We start from the raw sequence: 19,278 nt of genomic DNA on the forward strand, positions 1-19,278 counted from the left end.
CATATAAACACAACTAGCATTATATTAAATTTGTTGCCGAATCAATTATTTAGGTAAGTTTAATTAAACTCTAATCATAGTGAATGCAATACATTTTTATTACACTCATATATAAACACAACTAGCATTATATTAAGTTTGTTTCCAAATTAATTATTTAGGTAAGTTTAATTAAACTCTTATATGTTATATGTAAGTTACATTGAAATTTAATTAACTAGATATTTATACATTGGAAGAATCTTTCAATGTAAAAAATAACTCATTAAAATGAATTATTATTTATTATTTCTAAACTCCTACAAAACTATTTATTCTTATAACTATATTTATATTATATTTATAATAAAAACATAATTAGTTATTTACCTTTTTTGTCCCAGCAAATAATTTGAATTTCGCGAACATGATCTCAGATTCATCATCCTTTAGTATATAACCTTGCTGAAATAACACATAATAAGTCATGAAACATAGACAACAAACATGTAATATGTCTTTATTTCTTATCAATGAAATGATGATTACTTCTTCAAGTCTTTTTTTAAAAGCTTGGCGTCCACTGTTATAATTAGGGTAAAATAGTTAATGAAATAGAGAAAATAAGTCATAAATTAAGCGAGAAATTACTAATTAAATAAACTATTTTTTAATTTTTTAACTATAAGCAAAATATAAAAAATAATATCGGACTATAAGAGTACATGCTCTAACTCATCCAACCCAAAGCCTCATAATATAGGAACTCACTCTTGCTTAACACTAGCAACGATCCAATGCGCCTATAAATAACTCTACCTCTAGGGTTGGAGAGGGAATTCTCTATTTTCACATAATCGTAAACACCCTCTCGCAATCAAACATGTGAGTAGTGTCATCATCTCTATTATAAACTTTGCAAATACAATTGGCATTCACTCTAGGATCTGGTAAAACTGACCTAGCTTTAATTTCAATTAATTAGACTCGATTACTGATTACTACAACAATATTTCTACTCCTAATTGTGATTGGCAATGAGGTTGAAGAAGATGATGAGGAGGAACCCCCCAGGAAAAGACTGTTGCTCCTCTCAAAATTTCACCCTTATTGGAAGTGATTTTTTTTTTTTTTTAATGTTTCTATATTTTATTTCATAATAACTATTAGTTAATTACACATGTTCGGTTGTACTTTATGTTTCTAATTTGTCACACTTCAATGCATTTCTACTTTTATTGGAAGAGAATTATTGTGCAACTTATTTTAGCAATGTTTTATTGATATTTAAAGTTAACAAGGGTTTTTCTAAAAATAAATATTACTATCTAACAATAAACTTTGATCGATTGTATGAAAATGTGTTTTATCTTTTGTATTCTTATGTTTTATCCTCTAATAAGTGTAGGGCCATAAATTCCTATATTGTTTCACTAAAATTCAACAAAGCAGCTAAGCTACCACCGCCTCACCATAATGATATTTTGGGGGTTGGCTGTCTGCATGACCCACTTTATTATTGTTATTGTTTCTTCTTTCTCATATTAAAGGATTAAAAAAAGTCTTTTTCATGTGTATGTTTTTTATTTTATAAAGAAGAATAGCTAATGCATGCTCGTCACTCGTCACTTTGCAAATAAATATTGTATTTCACACCATAATAGATTTTATAGCTGATGATTTTGATAGAAAAGTTTTGAATCCAACTGTATAATAATTTTTTACCATTGGAAATCTAGATTCTATGTGAACCACATTCAAATTGTAGCACCATATGTCTCATCAAAGATATTAGTGAGGAGTTATTATTAAAATTATATGTAGCTTTGTCGGATCACCAACAAAGAACGAAAGATGTCAAATTAACTCATTAAGAATCAAGCCTAAATATTTGGAAACATCGTCATTTCCTAGGGGGTAACATTGTTGGACCCTTACAAAGGAAACCTTGCCATCATATTTGAATATTAATGTTGGACCTTCACTGAAAGATCTTTAATACCTTATAGAAATATTATTGTTGAATCTTCACTAAAGGATCCTTGTCATATTATCAAGCATATTATTGTTGGACCTTCATTGAAGGATCCTTGTTCCCTTATCAAACATATTATTGTTGGACCTTCACTAAATGATCCTTTTCGCCTCATAAAGCATATTATTGTTGGACCTTCACAAAAGTAACATTGCCTCCTTATCAGACATATTACTGGTAAACCTTTACAGAAGGATCCTTGCCACCTTATAAGGTATATTATGGTTAGACCTTCATTCAAGGATTCTTGCCCTTATCTGGCATATTATTGTTATACCTTCACTAAAATATGTGTTTGCATCTTCAATAGACTGCATATGATGTTTTGATCATGGTGGTTTTGATGATGACCTTGATGTTTAGTGGAATCATGTTGCTTGATGAATGTGGTCCCTTCACGAATACCAAATGAAAATCTTATATTTTGGTCATGGTGGTTTATATGATGGCTCTCATGTTTGGTGGAATCATGTTGCTTTTCCAACTATCTCTGATGATAACGCCCATCCTGAAGTTAGATCAAACCTCATTAGAGAGAAGATTTAGGGTCCCACGGAAGTGCTGAAGTCAAACATAATGTACCAAGAAACTTGAAGCTTCAAAGTTGAGAAAGAGTGGAAGTGTGAAAGCCTGCATGTTCGATTGTGCACTTAGCAAATTGTCTAAGTGACCAGAGTATTATAAATGTGTTAGAGTAACTCATAAGATACTAAGACAAATGTCACACATTTACCAAATGTTTTTGAGTACCCTCTTATTTTGTTAAAATCACCAGATAATGTTTTACGCAATTATCTAGTTGGTTACTAGCTTAAAGAATCCTTTATGAGTGTAGTTTACACTAGATTATTGATTATCATATTTAGGTTAGTCGATAATTTCTTTTTTAATGACTCATAATCGATTATTATGACTTATAATTGATTAATTATGGCGCTATTTAAAAACCTTCCATATTTGAATTGCATAATCGGTTATATGATATGTATTATCGATTATGAACATTTTAAAGCCCATGAATTGTTTCCATTTTTGAGCCACACTTTCTTTAACAAATAGGGGGTTTCCCATCATTTGAAGTAACGCCGGATATCGGATTCTAATCATCAATTTCTTATTCTTACCTATCTCTATTTTATTCTCTTTCACTAAAAGTTTCCTTAATGCGTGTGTGAGTGAAATATACTTATGAGGTTTTTATTGTACTGGTGTTCAACTATTTTATCAAGAGTGTGATACTCATGGTTTAAGGGATCACCATGTTAAAATGTAACACCTGATTGTACAAAGGTTTTTAGACATAACCTGGTAAAAGATCAAATATATTATTTTTATAAGAATTCTCAAGAAGAATTTCTTGAGGAGAGGAGTGTTAACCCACATTTTGAGAGTTAATACATGCTTTTACATTTGTAGTATTTAGTAGGAATAGCCTTTTTATGTATTTTTTATTGAATTTTAAATGTTTTTAGATGAGTTAGGTTGGAGCACAATAGGTGCTCACTTTTGGTGTTTTAATGTGTTTTTGCTTGTTTCAAGGTTAATTCGGTCGAGCTGAGACAAGACTTTTGTCTTCTGTAACGAGGAGCACAAGCTAAAGGAAAAGGAAAGACTTAGAGAAAAGGAGAAATTTTGTTGTGCTGAAAAAGAGGGAGAAAACCATTCATATTCAAAGCATAAGAAGGAAGCACTACAAGACAAAATTATGAGAAGTTGTCACACTATTGTTGTTGCTAACACACTGCTATTGCTGCTGCAATTATGCCACGGTGTCATGATGTATCCTATGTGCATTGTACTATCATAGTACAACACAAAGGAATATGCTTTATTCTCTAGGCTTAAGTTAATGGATTATTGTAAATGCCTAATAAAAAAGAGAGACATTATGCAACTGGAAATCCTTTATAAATAAAGCTACAATGCAATAAAGAAGGAGGTTCTGAAACTAGGAAATTTCTGCAGAATTGTAATTAATGAGAAGCCAGCGTTCCAGTCGAGGAGAGGCGTGATGGAAGACGTCACTTGATGATTAACAACTTGCAAGGGATTAAAGCATCACACTTTGATTTATCATTTCTATCTGTTTGCTTAGCAATGTTTAGCTTAAGATCTCTCTGTGTTGTTCTTATTTTGCTCATTATGAGCTAAACCTTTTATAGTTGAGGAACGTGAAATTAATATTAAGTTATTTTAAGTGATATGGTGTGTCGTTAAGTGACTTGTTTTATTATATGTTTACCTGTTATAAGTCTATTTTTTTTTTGGCCAACGTAGGAGTAGATTACATCTTGTTGTTGAAGAGAGGTCCTACGTAGGAGTAGATTACTTGAACACTGAGCTTGACAACAACATTAGTATTTATCTCTTTGCTCATGTTTAATTTACAACTTCTTGTATGAAAATCATCATGCTTAATACAATCTCTGTGGGATCAATACTCTTTCTTATCACTTGCTACTAATTTGACCGTGTATACTTGCACGTACATAAACTAACCCCTTAAATTTTATTAGAGTTGCCAGGGATTGTTTCATTAAGATTTTGATTTTTCATTGAAGTTTGTTAAATTTATGTTTGAGTATTTGACATTTTATGTCTTTTAGTGACACGACAGGTGTGCAACAATGCTATATACAGGTTAATTTCTCCATAATGAAGGTCAGTCAAACCACTGTTCTGGCTGTTCAACTGGCTGAAATACAGAACATGTTAAAGTCCTTTATGATGCCGCCTGTCGTGACAGTTCTTGCACCACTGAATGTCATGACATATGGCTCTGATTTTGCTTGTGGAGGATGGATAAATCACCCTAGTTCTGCTCATAATGCAATTGTGGTAATTAATGGAACCTACCAGCTAGAATCTATTTTAATAACTTTCATGCAAGAAACAAAGTTACAATTTCAAGCTCAAAGTGAGAGTATAAAAAATTTAGAGATTCAAATTGTTCGAATTTCTACTAATCTAAGCTCATGGGAGTATGAAGATCCAAAGCCCTCTGATATATCAGATGAGGACACTCTAGAAGCTAAAATAGTCAACCCATATTGTCACACAAATTGCTGATTTGTCAAATCCAAATATGCAGAAGGTGAAGTATTTTGTCACATCACCTGCAGCTGTACAGACAACATCTAACGTTCCAGAATATGGGGCATCAAGAATTTTTGTTCGAGAAATACCATCTACACCATTCTCTCAAAGGATAAGGAAAACCAAGGAAGGTCAACTGTTTGGGAAGATTATGTTCATAAAAAAAGAAGAACTCAAGGAGGATGGTGACATAAGAAGGCCTCCACCAAAAACCACCTGATGAAATTTGGTTGAAAAAGTATGAAACACTGGAGATAACCCCTGACATGACACCTACACAAAAGATTCCACTTTTGTCACTTCTAAAGATTTCAGTATACTGTGTTTTGAGGAATAATTATGGAAAGGCCTTTGTGTCTTCCCCAAAACTAAAGAAAAAGAAATTGAAATCAAAGGATGCTGGTGTCCATGAGGTGACCTTTTTCATGCCTCCTGAGGTTGAACAAAGTTGGATGAAGAAAGTAGAGAAAGTGTTGAAGAATAGAAAAAAGTCCAAAAAATATGTAATGAGGAAAACCAGCAGCTTGTAGCCTGACAGGTATTTCACACTTGACCTACAAACCATTTCATGATTAATTTTAATTTTATATTCATAGTTATTGTCTTGTTCTGTCGTGCCATAACCCGTCAGGTTAACTGTCTTGTTTCTAGTTTGCTTTTAGTTGTTAGTTTATTGTTTGTTGTTCTGTTGGTTGTTTACAACTTGTTTGCTTTTGTTTTTGTTGGCTTCCTAGAGCCCTGGATAAATGAAATTCATGCATGTTTCTTTTAAATTTAATTATGTTTTGGTAGTTGTTTTTATGGGAAAAAAAGAATAAAATATATGAATAACTTGATTTAACATCCCCTTAGGACAAACAACCTTAGAAGATTTAGAAGAAATTATGTTGGGACTTTAACAGTTTCTGGAAACAAAGTCTTGAGGAGGATCTATTGCACTAATCTTTTGTTACTGTTAACCCCTGTCATAGCTCTAGTAGTCTGGAAAGTAGGCAGCCTCTTAACAAGTTTGAATTATTTTTTAGTATGAAAAAAGAGATCAAATTGAAAGGTTTAATGAGGGGAGGTTAGCGCTGATGTTTTAAGACTTAGTACAGTGGACACATTGTATATGCCTAATTAATAAACACACCAATGCGTGTAAATAAATTAAAGCTAAAGTTCACTTCATCAATAAATAATAAGTTCTTGTGCCCATGTCTTGAGGAACATTTCCTGTGCCTGAAACTGGAGGAACAATAGTTGTCTTCACCATTAGTAACAGATTGGACTCATTACAAGTGAGATCCTGTCACGTGAAAAGGTGGAACAACTACAATTAATCTAATTATCAATAAATGCATGTGTGACTCCTAAGTATAAAGTAACAAAAACATATAGTCAAACACCCCTTGCTGAAACAGGAAAATCGAACTCTTAGAACATAGGATGAGATAATCAAAGTTGAATTTAGGCTGGATAACTTTCATGACAGGGCGTGTTGGTGATCCAAAGAGCACACACAATTAAGATTGAGCCTCAGGACTGAGTTATGCCTATTTTTTAAACAATTCCTTTGAGAAGATTTTTGAATTTGAAAAGGTTGGTTCTGAAGAAAAAGGGTTGTTGTAAAAAAGAAGTTCTCTATGTCATTTCCTGTCGCATCACCTGAGGACACATAATGATTCAAGTTTGGGGGTGCGTTAACCTACATTTTATGAGTTAATACATGCTTTTACATTTGAAGTATTTAGTAGTAATAGCCTTTTTATTTATTGTTTTATTGCATTTAAGATGTTTTTATATCAATTAGGTTGGAGCACAATAGGTACTCCCTTTTGGTATTTTAATGTGTTTTTGCTGGTTTTAAGGTTAACTCGGGTGAGCTGACACAAGACTGCTGTCGTTTGTAACGAGGAGCACAAGCTGAAGGAAAAAGAAGGACTTAGAGAAATGGGAAAATCAATAACACAAAGGAATATGCTTTATTCTTTGGGCTTAAGTTAATGAATCATTGTAAATACCCAAGAAAAAAGAGAGACATTATGCAGATGGAAATCCTTTATAATTAGAGTTGCAATGCAATGAAGAAGGAGGTTCTGAAACTTAGAAAGTTTTGCATAACTGAAATTAAGGAGGAGCCAACGTTCCAGTCGAGGAGAGACGTGATGGAAGACGTCACTTGCTGATTAACAAAATGCAAGTGATTAAAGTGTCACACTTAGGTTTATCATTTCTATCTTCTTGCTTAGGAATGTTTAGCTTAAGATCTCTCTGTACTGTTCTTATTTTGCTCATTATAAGCTAAAACTTTTATAGTTGAGCAATGTGAAATTAATTTTAATTTGTTTTAAGTGATATGGTGTGTCGTTAAGTAACTTGTTTTATTATATGTTAACCTTTTATAAGTCTATTTCTTTGTCTGGCCAACTTAGGAGTAGATTACAGCTTGTTTTTGAATAGAGGTCCTACAACAAGCGGTTTCCTTAATAAAAATGGTTGAATGATTAGGATAGAGATATTCACTTGCCTAGCTTGCTTAGATATAAGGAGCTGCTACCATTGAGGATTTTATAATACAAATAGACGCATACTAGCGTTACAAGCGAGGCTTCGAGATTTGTTCCCTTTCCCTCTATATGCATTTTTTGATGTTGTAGAGATACACCACTTGATCACTCTCACCTCACATGTCACGACACTGCTCATCATCACACATATTCACTTCTAAAATTATAATGGATCATAGTTCAACTCAATCACTCTTGATATATTTCCACTCTCAATTTTGCGTTATTCTAAGATCTGTTTTACTTGAACACTGACTTTGACAACACCATTATTATTTATCTTATTGCTCATAATTACTTTACAACTTCTTGTATGAAAATCATTATGTTTAATACAATCTCGATGGGATCGATACTCTTTCTTATCACTTGCTACTAATTTGATCGTGTAAACTTGCACGTATATAAATTAGCCCATCAAGGAGTGTGCCAAGAGATTATATAAACATCTATAAATCCTAGTGCAATCTCTATAAACTCTCTCTTTGTCTCTCTACTTTATTTTATTTACTTTCCTTTAAATTTTATCCTTCCATTTTTGCTGCTTTTATCTCATTTTTTTAACTCTACTGACACAAGATGTTGTTTTAAGTAAAAAGTTGTAAATTAATCACAAAGTTTCAATATCACAGTTCAACATCCCTCCCTTCTTGTGCTTAGAGTCACTTGCTCAACATATCCAAACTGACTGACGTAGTGCTTTATGACTGCGAGGTACAATACTTTTTATATTGATTATGTAGAACAAGTCAACCTTTATATGAGGTCGCCACCAACTTCTCTTGTGATGAAGGGAGGCCAGTTCGACTCACTCACATAATCCGGTCAAAATCCTTAAATTATGGCTGAATCCTTAGAATAGGAACAAACTCCTTCCTTTATTCTCGAAACGGCCCGAAGCACCTATAAATATATCCAACCTAGATTTGGAGAGAAAATTCACTATTTTCGTATAATTAGCTTAAATACCCTATCGCGATAACACACTTGAGCAAAATCTTCATCTCTATCTCTCTCTCTCTCACACACACGTGTGTGTCCATATATATATATATATATATATATATATATATATATATATATATATATATATATATATATATATATATATATATATATATATATATATATATATAAAGCTCAAGTATTCTGTTAGATAATAGATTTTACATTTAGACTTGAAAAAAATAATATATTATAAGCTCGTGTATTTTGTTTGATTTTTCAGATATATATTTTGTTGGATTTTATTAATCACATTTTTGTCTTGATTTTTGTGAGATTAAAACCTATTAAACTATTTTAAATTCTTACAAAGTTCACATAAACATAAATAATGTTTAATTAAAATAAAAGCAAATGACATACCTAAGTTTCCCTAGTACAATACTAGTTTCAGTTGATCTTTCAAGACCAATATCTTCAGGAGATATTATTTGATATGTGCCTTTATGTTTTAACATCCCATCCTATAAAGCATAAAATTTCATATGTGTCTTTAGGTGTTAATTGAAAACATAATATGAAAAGTAACTGTGTTCTTTTTCACAAGTATTATAAGTATTGATATCACAAACCTGATGAATGCCACTCTCATGAAGAAAAGCATTAGCACCAACAAGAGCCTTGTGGGGCTGTAAAAACATTCCGGAGTACTCTTCCACCTAATTACATTTATTATGAAATTTAAATGAAATTCAATGAGAGAAAATTTAAAATAAAAAAACCGCAAGAATTTTAAATATGTAACCTTTTTGCTTGCGCTTAATATTTGTCTTGTATTAATTCCTGTATGTAGACCATATAAGATATCATTACCTCTGCACTTTAGGGCCATAACAACCTTGAATGTACAAAGAAAAACAAAGAAAATTGTGATAAAGTAGTAAATTGATTAATAACTTAAAAATGATAGGTAATTAAATATTGATATTCATTTATTTTAATGTGGTGTTGGGCTAATCAGCTTTTATTTGTGAGACATTTATTATTTGTGATCTATAAACTATAATTTATAGAGGATACCACAACAAAAAATAAAGAGTGGTCTATAATTTATAAATTTATTAATCATAAAGCTATAATACACTAATAGATCATCTGATAGTAATTATAGTCGAATGTCTTTTTAAGTCAGCTTAGTTGTTAGTTGTACAGAAATATCAGATACAGGGGCGCACATTTAAATCCATGACATTCCACTTTTTCACCTTTAAAAGGTGAATTCTAGTAACTAGACTACTTAACTAAAAAAATAAAAGTATAGCTTACTTATGTCATTAGTAAGATTTATGATGATCTTATATTATAAGTAACAAACTAGCCTACAGGAGGCAATTGATCAACATTACAGTCACTCCTAATAACATCATTCATGAAATCTGGGCATTCTACAAACAAACTTATGTTACTTGACATGGTTGCATCGAATTTTTCTAGACGGTCTGTTAGGTACTTGGTTTGGGCCTCAGCCTAACAAACGTGTCAAAGAGATAAATGAATTATATTTGTTGATGTGGCTAGTTGGTTAAAGGAGAATGATAGTTATATAAAGGATAGAGATAGAAAGGGAGAGGACATTGAGAGTTACCAATGATAGAAACCCAAATTCAAGAGGAAAATAAATTATATTATTAATGGAAAAACAGTAACTATTACAGAAGATAGACTCCTGCAATCTCAGAATCATTCTCCATTCTTTATGGACTTCTAATCTTTTATGGACTTCTAATCTAACAAATCCTTTATGGACTTCTAATCTTCAAAATCATTCTCCATTCTTTCTCCATCAACTCATTTCTTTCTTCTGTAATGTTGCTATAAGTACTAGCAATGGTGAATTCCCCTGTTGTGCTTCCTCTTCAAATACACATATATTCCCTTGTGCAATCCTTCACATGCGGATCTAAAGCTCAAATACGATCCACTACTTCTGCTGGCACATCTCCTAGATGAAGCTCCACTTCCAATCTTCATTAGTTTCAACAAGGTTAATTAAGTGAGTGCTCTGAATTTCTAGAAGTAAATTAATAAACCTTTCTGAGCTTTAAGCCATTTTCCATTCAACAATCTTCCCAAAAGTCAATTCTTCTGCCATCACCAATCTCCCATCTGAAAAAAATATCCAGCATAGGCCAAGTTTTAACTATTTGTTTCCATAAGCTAAAGTCAGTTTTTTTGGCTTCCATACTATTCACGCGTCTAGTTAGTCTGCTATACTTCTTCCTTAACACCTCGCACGACAAAACCGTAACACCTCTTTCTATCTTCCAAGCCATCTTCGCAATACACGTCTCATTCATTTTGATGAGGTTTTAAAGCCCCAGACCTCCATTTTTCTTTGTAATAGAATTTTATAATAATTTACCCGAGGTGTTATAACTATTTTAGTTACACTTAAATGGAGAACTTAATTGAACTTTTCATAACAATGTATTCCTCTAAAACACATATGGATCACCTCTCAAAAGCTAATCCAATGAGGTTGCAACTGTATTGAGTAAAACTGAAAGGATGATTGAATGAATTAAGGGATTTGAGTTGCACGAGAATGATATGTGTGAACTCAAGAATGAATGTTTTTCTTATCCCTCAAGTGGGAGCCCTTATTTATACCTCTGTACTATTGAACTGAAGCCTTCATGAAGCGACTCTTGAAGTCCCTCAACAATGGCAACAATTGTAACTTATGACGTCCTCTTTAAGAAGCATAACGCTCTGTGTAACGGTTCAGACATCCCTTCGTATTCGTAACTGTCGCATTCGATTAGGGATAGTTGACGACCGAGGTGGTGATTTGATGCTCCCTCCGACTTGGTTAATGCACCGAGTAAGGAAGATGCTCAGACTTACTCGGATGAATACTACAAGCCTACTTCCTTGTTACAACCACTTATCTCAGTCTTCTGAGCTCCTATATCACCCTAAGTATTTTTGGTGTGTACACAATGCATATTTATGATAAAGAAATAAAAAAAACTATTCAAATATTCAAGTTTAATTTTAAATAATATTATTAGTTGACATTTTTTATTATTATTTGGTTAGGCTTTTAATATTACTATATTAGTAGAATGTCAATTTAAAGATATTCAATGAATAACAAATCTATTTTATTTAGTTACTTATTTAACTTATTTCTTTATTTTTATAAAATTAATTATAACTCTCTATAAATTAATACTCTAGCTCTCAATTTTTATAAAATACTTCAACTTTGTTCCCTCATTTTATCCTTACTAGATAAACACCAATAACATTTTACTCTTATTCTTATTTTCAAAGTAGGGATGTTTGGATTGAATTATCCAATCACACAAGATGCAACGGGTGGCAAAAAAAATTCTGATATTGGACTCTGTTATTAGGCTCTTACTCACATAAAATTGTGAGACATTAAATAGAAGCACTAATATTAAAAATTAAAATGTTTTAAATAAGAGTAAAAAGGTGTTCTAAAAATAAATATATTTAAGAATTGTTACCTTTTTATATAAATTAATATGGCCAAACAAATATCCAAAAACATCTCTTATAATAAATTGTATTAAACACATGATACAAATTTTTATAGTATGTTAATCAAAATACTGTCTTTTTAAATTAATTTTTTAAAAATAAAAATAAATTTGTTATAACTTCTGTCGAGATGATAATGATGATGATCATCATCATCATCAAAGAAGAAGAGGGTCGGTATGTTTTACATTTAAAAAAATAAATTTTTTTATATTAACAAAAATGAATTTTATAAAAATAGTTTTTGAAACATTAAAAAATTTTAATTTAATTTTATAACAATTAAAAGACTAATTTTAACATTTTATAATTTAAATATATATTATTAAAATTAAGGGTCTGTTTGGTTCAAATGAGGGGGAGGGGAGGGGAGGAATTTTAATGAAGGGAAGGGGAGGGGAGGGAAGGGGAGGGAATTTTATTAATTATATATATGTTTGGTTCAAACAAGGGGAGGGGAGGGGAGGGGAGGGAATTTGGTTAAAAATACGTTTGGTTCACGAGGGGAGGGGAGGGGTTTTATTAATAGTTTACGTTTTTATCCTTATGATTTTATATAACTGATATGGTATTCAAAGTTGAAAATTTCATAAATAATTTTTTGAAAATAATATTCGTAATATTTAATGATTAAAAATTTATAACTTACCACATAATATTAAAAAAATTGAATACACTTTATATGTATTATAACTTTCGGCGCAAAATTATCTATATATTGATAACAACTTTTGAATACATAAAATAATTTATCGATATATATAATATATAAAATAAACAAAATAATTGAATGGTTTAAAATATTATTATTTTTATTATTTTATATATATATATATATATATATATATATATATATATATATATATATATATATATATATATATATATAAAATAGAATATATAACGAAATTAGAAAAAAAATTAATATAAATAAACATAAAAATTATAATAAAAAATTAAAAATTATAGTTATTATAAATTTTATTAAATAAAAATAAAAATTTAAAAGTAAAAAATAATTATAATAAATTGATATAAGCAATAGAGAAAGAAAAAAAGCAGACGAAAGAAAATAATTATTTTTGAAATAATAAAATAAAATTGAGGGTATTTTAGTAAATATATTAATTTATTAAATGTCAACAGTCACATTCCCTCCCCTCCCCTCCGAATCCCCCCGATTCGGGGGAACGCAAAATGTATGATTTGGAGGGATTTTGCTCCCCTCCCCTCCCCTCCTCTCCCCTCCTAAAAATTGAACCAAACACATTTTATTATAAACATTCCCTCCCCTCCCCTCCCCTCCCCTCCGTTTACCTCGAACCAAACACACCCTAAATTACAATCAAAATCACAATTATTTCCTTAAACTTATCTCAAAATAATTTATGAAAAGTTATTGTCAAAGGATAACATATTTAAAATGGAAAATTCTTAGGTGGACACATACCTAAGAAATTGTTTTACACACAACCAATCACATAATTTTAATTAACTAAAAAATAAATACTGATTTTTCTCTCTCCTTCATAATCTCAACCATCCCATGAATCCAATTAAAAACAAAATTAAAATTAACATAAATTAAAAAAAAGACTCTTTCTTATTGGCTGTGCTTAAAAATGTGGATTTAGGGTCGTGTCCATGCAAGAATTGCTCATTTAAAATACAATTTTAAGAATAACTATTTAAATTAATGTTTTATTTTAAAAATCGATAACAGTCTAAAAATAATTTTTAAAAGAAAAATAACCCAAAACCTAAGGTCGTAACTCACCTCTTCTAATGAAGCGTTACCGGCCCTTTCACCAATCCCGTTGATTGTTACTTCTAATTGTCGAGCACCTGCACGTGCACCCTGAAAGAAGAAAATGAATAGAGAAAATATGTATTATATATAGTTTCTGATATTTTATGTTTACTAAGAACAAATTGAATGCAGAGTTATGGTTATATAGTAATTATTTAGCAAAGTGATTATCTAGCACAATTAATTATTAGCATCTAATAGAAGGAGTAGAAGTGTTTGAGATAGGGGTGTAGTCGGATTGTTTTGAATTAATTTTTAGTTAAAAAATTTTTCAAATCGATTTGGTTTGGTTTGATTTTTAATATTTTTTTAAAATGAAACTGAATCAAACTAAACCGTTTGATTCGGTTTAATTTAGTTTAGTTGATTCGATTTGGTTTGATTTGGTTGAATGTTTTGTAATGCTTTTATTTAAAAATTATATAATTTATATTTATATACTATTGTGTGTTTGGTGTATTTTATACTATTGTTTTCTCAAATAATTTATTTTATATGTTATATTTAATGTTTTATTTTTTCAAATAAGTTACAAGTTGTTCTTAATTCGTACAAAATAGTTACATGATTTTTATTCGCATCCTAAAATAAAGTTTACTATCAAACATAAAAGTTGACAGTTGACATTACAAGGTTGAGAAGGAATTTGAAAGCATAACAAATAAAACACAACTATAAAAACAAAATGTATTAATCTCCATAAATTAACATGTTTCACATCTCAAACATTAGGGATGTTCATGGTACAATTCGTGAGAAAATTTGAATCGAACCGAATCAAACTATAGTAAAAATTCACTCAAACTGAACCTAACCATTTCAATTTACTAAGAACCGAACGGAACCAAAATTATTGGTTTAGTATACCGTTTTGAAATTTCAAACCGAATCATTAGGGACAATTTTTTTTTTCCGAAGTGTACCTATTTTTCAAATTTTAAATTTTTTTTTAACTTGTTTTAAGCCTTTTTTAGTTTAGATTTGGTTCGAATTTAGTTTCAGTCCGGTTCGATTTCAGTTACGGTTCAGTTCTCGAAATGTTTGAGCATAATGGTTTGGTTCACAATCCAAACATAACGATTCGGTTATTTTAACTTCAGTTTGGTTCGGTTTGGCGGTTCGATTCAGTTCTTGGATTTTTTTTAATAACCCTATCAAACACATGTCAAGAATATTTTGTAACAAGACTATAAGGAATTTTGTTGAAGAAGAAAATGAAAATTAACTAAGAGAACTTGAGAACGAAGAAAACGACCATAACATATTAGAATAACGGTAGAGCGATCAACAACAGTGACAAGCAAAGAGAACACTAGTTCAGCAAGAGCAAGTTTTTTTGACTTATTATTTCTACTTTCAATGTTTGGAGTTTGATTTTAACTGTGTGTTTAGCTAAAATAAAAGAAGCATAAACAAAAGTGGAAAATAGTTGGACCAATATAGACTTAATGATATAATAAAATAAAAAAATTTAAAATTTAATTCATCAGTTGGTGATTCTAACACTTAAACCGATTACCGAACGAAACTACTTCAATTTTCATTTGTTGGGTTCAGTTTTGGAACCAAATAAAAAACAATCAACTTTTTTTTCAATTTGGTTTGGTTTGGTTTTGATTATCTCTTTAATTTGTTCTTTTTTTTTATCCACTTCCACCCATAATTTGTTGGACAGATTAGGTTGGTTTTGACTGAAAAATTTATGTGATATAAAAATTAAATTATTAGTTAGTTTTGGATAATTAGATAGAAAAATTTAATCTATTTCGATCCAATTTCACACAATTTAATTTTGATAAAATTTTGAATATTCAAAATATAAATTATAATTTTTTATTAATATTAATATTATAAATGAAATAATAGATTGAAAACTTAAATTAAAAAATAAAAACTACCAATTATATTTAAACAAATAAAATTACAAATTAAAAACTATCAGTAATATTTAAATAAATAAAATATTAAAATTAAATAAATAATACTAAAACAAATTAAATATAACAAATAATTAATAGATAAATGTTAAAATATATAAATGCGGTTCTTTAATTTTATATTGGTTTTGAAAGATCACTTCTAAATCCGATCCAATTTGAGTGGTTTTCATCAAGATCTAAAGACATTAAAAGCAATTCAACTTTTCGTTGTTTTTTTTTTTTTTTTTTTTGATGATTTATGTTTTTTTTTTTTTTTTACAAAGCAAAGCACAATGCATTAAATTGAAAAAGAAACTAAAACAGGAAATGCTAGCTAAATAGAAAGTACATAGCAGAAAAAAAAAATCTGCTACTCATTCACCCAAACTAGAGGCACTTATTGAAAAGAGTCACCTAAACAAAACTTACAGAACTCACCTTCTAACAAAGCAGCCCCAAAGCAACTCAAAAAACTTAAAATACCAATACTAGCAAGCTCCCTGTACAACAGAATAACATCCACCACAATTTGTTTCTGTTATCTTGTAATAAAAACTCAAAGGCTTCGGAGTGTAGAGTGGGGGAGGACGGAGAAAAAAAATAGAATAGATAAAGTCTCTATTTTAATGTCTGATATTTTATGTTTATTAAGAACAAATTGAATGGTAGAACTATGGTTTTATGGTAATTACCTCAATGGTGTTGGCAGTAGCAAGTCCAAGATCATTATGGCAATGAGTTGCAATGATAACATTCTCAATTCCAGGAGTATTCTCTTTTATATCAGCAATGAGATTTCCATATTCAAATGGCATTGCTATGCCTACAGTGTCAGGTATGACTACTGTTGTTGCCCCAGCTTTGATAACTTCTCCCAATATTTGATAAAGGAATTCCTTCTCCGATCTAGTTTCACATTGCATATAAGCTTAAACACAAAATTCATAAGAAAATAATTAAGTTATGTCGTGTAAGTTGTAACCTGGCAGCATCTTCAGCGGCAAATGAGATATCACAACAACCTAAACTCCGTGCAAACTTCACCGTATCACGAGCGATCTTGAGTACCTGATCTTTGGTCTTTCTAAGTTTGTATTCCATGTGAATGGGACTAGTGGCTATAAAAGTACAAATTCTTGGCCTCTTTGCATGTTTTACAGCCTCCCATGTAATGGCAACTTCCTTCTCATTGCATCTACACACACCACCTATAACCGGAACATAACCATCACTATCAACATCATTGCTAACATCTTCTGCAATCATTTTAACCGCGGTGAAGTCATCATTGGAAGCAGAAGGAAACCCTGCTTCAATGATGTCAACCCGTAACTTTACTAGTAGGCGCGCGATATCTAGTTTCTCCTTACAAGACATTGCGGCACCAGGGGATTGTTCACCGTCGCGGAGGGTGGTGTCCAATATGCGAACATAGGTTGGTCTGGGAATTTGGTTTGGAATGTATAAAAGATTACCGATTGTTGCCATAGGAGATTTTTGAGTTATCAAAAAGTATACTCAATGAAATGGACAAGTTTAAATGAATGAATCAAATCATTTCTACTTGCAAATAGAAATGATTTATACATACGACCAATCAAAATACTTTAATTTATCATGTAATTTCAGTTTTTAAAATTAAAAATAAGATTTATTCTGACACATGTCTCTCATTGGTTGACAATGTAAAAATACTTTATACTGTCAGTACATTTTTTTTATTATTATTATTAGTTTTAATAATTTTTAGATAAAATATTTAAAATATACACAGAATAAGTATTCTTCCTATTCCCACACATGTTCATATATATATATATATATATATCATATATCATATGAGAATGCTATATTTATATGAGAATGTGAAAACGAATCTAAATCATTAGATTTTAAAATAAATAGTGGAGATTATGTGGGATTTTTTTTCCTCTCCTACCTCATTTATTTTAATAATGAAGGAGAGAGAAAAAAAGAATCACACATAATCTTCACCATTTATTTTAAAATTCAATAGTTCAAATTCATTCTCATATTCTTATATAAAAAAAACATTATGTCATATATATATATATATATATATATATATATATATATATATATATATATATATATATATATATGAAATATTAACCAGTGTTCTCATGATAATGGTTAAGATTTTAAAAATAGTAAATAATCTCGATAATCTACGTATTTAATATATCGAAAAATTGAAATATTAATTTTTTTTATAAAATTATTATTTTTTGAATGCTTAACTTATTGCCCCGAGGACATTGATTAACAAGATCCATAATATATTTAATTAATTTGACATAGTGAAATATATTCTATTGATAATTTAATATAATATAATGTAATAGTGAGACAATTCAAAATTAACCTTCATAGATAATATGTGTCATATCAAGTGGGAAAAGAAAAAGGATGAAATAGTAATTTTGATAGCGATTGATTATGTCAAGTCTATAAGAAGAGATAACTCACATGTTTACTTTTTGGGGACAAAATTTTCGTGTATTCTAGCATCTAGTTTGGACAGAAATCACAGTGTACGAGCCTCTTTCAACTAAAAATGTTATTTTGAAAGAGATAAGAATTCTATTTTGAAAGACAGTAGTAAACTGTACAATTCTAGATCTATGCAAACCACATAAGTTCCCTTAAAACCACTTACTAACACAAAACCCACCCACGGTTTTGCCAGACCACTAGACAATTATTATAAGAACTATTACTGTGCTCGATTCATCCATTGCCTTACACCAATCACATCTTTTCATCTCAATCACTCACATCTTTTCGAATAAGGATCCACTTCATTTCTTACATTCTATTTCTTTTTCATTACTATAGTTTTATGTGTATAAAGTTAAATAAATAATTAATATGTGTCACATGTCTTAGAAATACGTGTAATATACACAAAAATTATAGTAATGAAAAAAAATAAAGTATAAAAAATGAAGTAGATCTTTACTCCTTCGTACCAACTATACTTTATCAAATTCAATTATTTCTTCCAACAAAAACCACATGCATTGCATGCCCAATTACCCACCACTCCAAAGGGAAAGATTTTGAGGGATTATGTTTATATTTTAATAAACATTTGATATTTTAAAAAATTTTAAAAAATATGTATATCATTGAATTTTTAAATATCAAATACATATTAAAATATAGAAGTAATGTTTGAAAAATTTTATCTTCAATATTTTTCATAAACCTACTAACAATGAAACTTTAAGTTTCTTTCACCACTTGTTTTTCAAACTAAAATAATAATAGTTATAATATATTATTTCAATCAATTATAGATTGTTTGAGAATTTTCATGTCTCTGATTTTTTGGGAATTGATTCAGTA

The 19,278-nt window shown here is 30.0% G+C and overlaps 1 protein-coding gene across 1 annotated transcript; it reads right to left on the reverse strand.

The window, feature by feature from the left end:
- Positions 1-6,273: 6,273 nt before the first annotated feature.
- Positions 6,274-17,413, reverse strand: LOC131640665 (probable 2-isopropylmalate synthase). The gene is made up of 7 exons (XM_058911048.1): positions 16,889-17,413; positions 16,599-16,812; positions 13,955-14,035; positions 9,410-9,502; positions 9,237-9,323; positions 9,028-9,128; positions 6,274-6,398 (listed from the first exon to the last, which is right to left on the reverse strand). Exons 1-7 carry the CDS (start codon positions 17,392-17,394, stop codon positions 6,365-6,367), a joined length of 1,116 nt encoding a protein of 371 aa, XP_058767031.1. The 5' UTR covers positions 17,395-17,413; the 3' UTR covers positions 6,274-6,364.
- Positions 17,414-19,278: the final 1,865 nt, after the last annotated feature.

This window comes from Vicia villosa, unplaced genomic scaffold, assembly GCF_029867415.1.
Source record: "Vicia villosa cultivar HV-30 ecotype Madison, WI unplaced genomic scaffold, Vvil1.0 ctg.003259F_1_1, whole genome shotgun sequence".
NCBI lineage: Eukaryota > Viridiplantae > Streptophyta > Magnoliopsida > Fabales > Fabaceae > Vicia > Vicia villosa.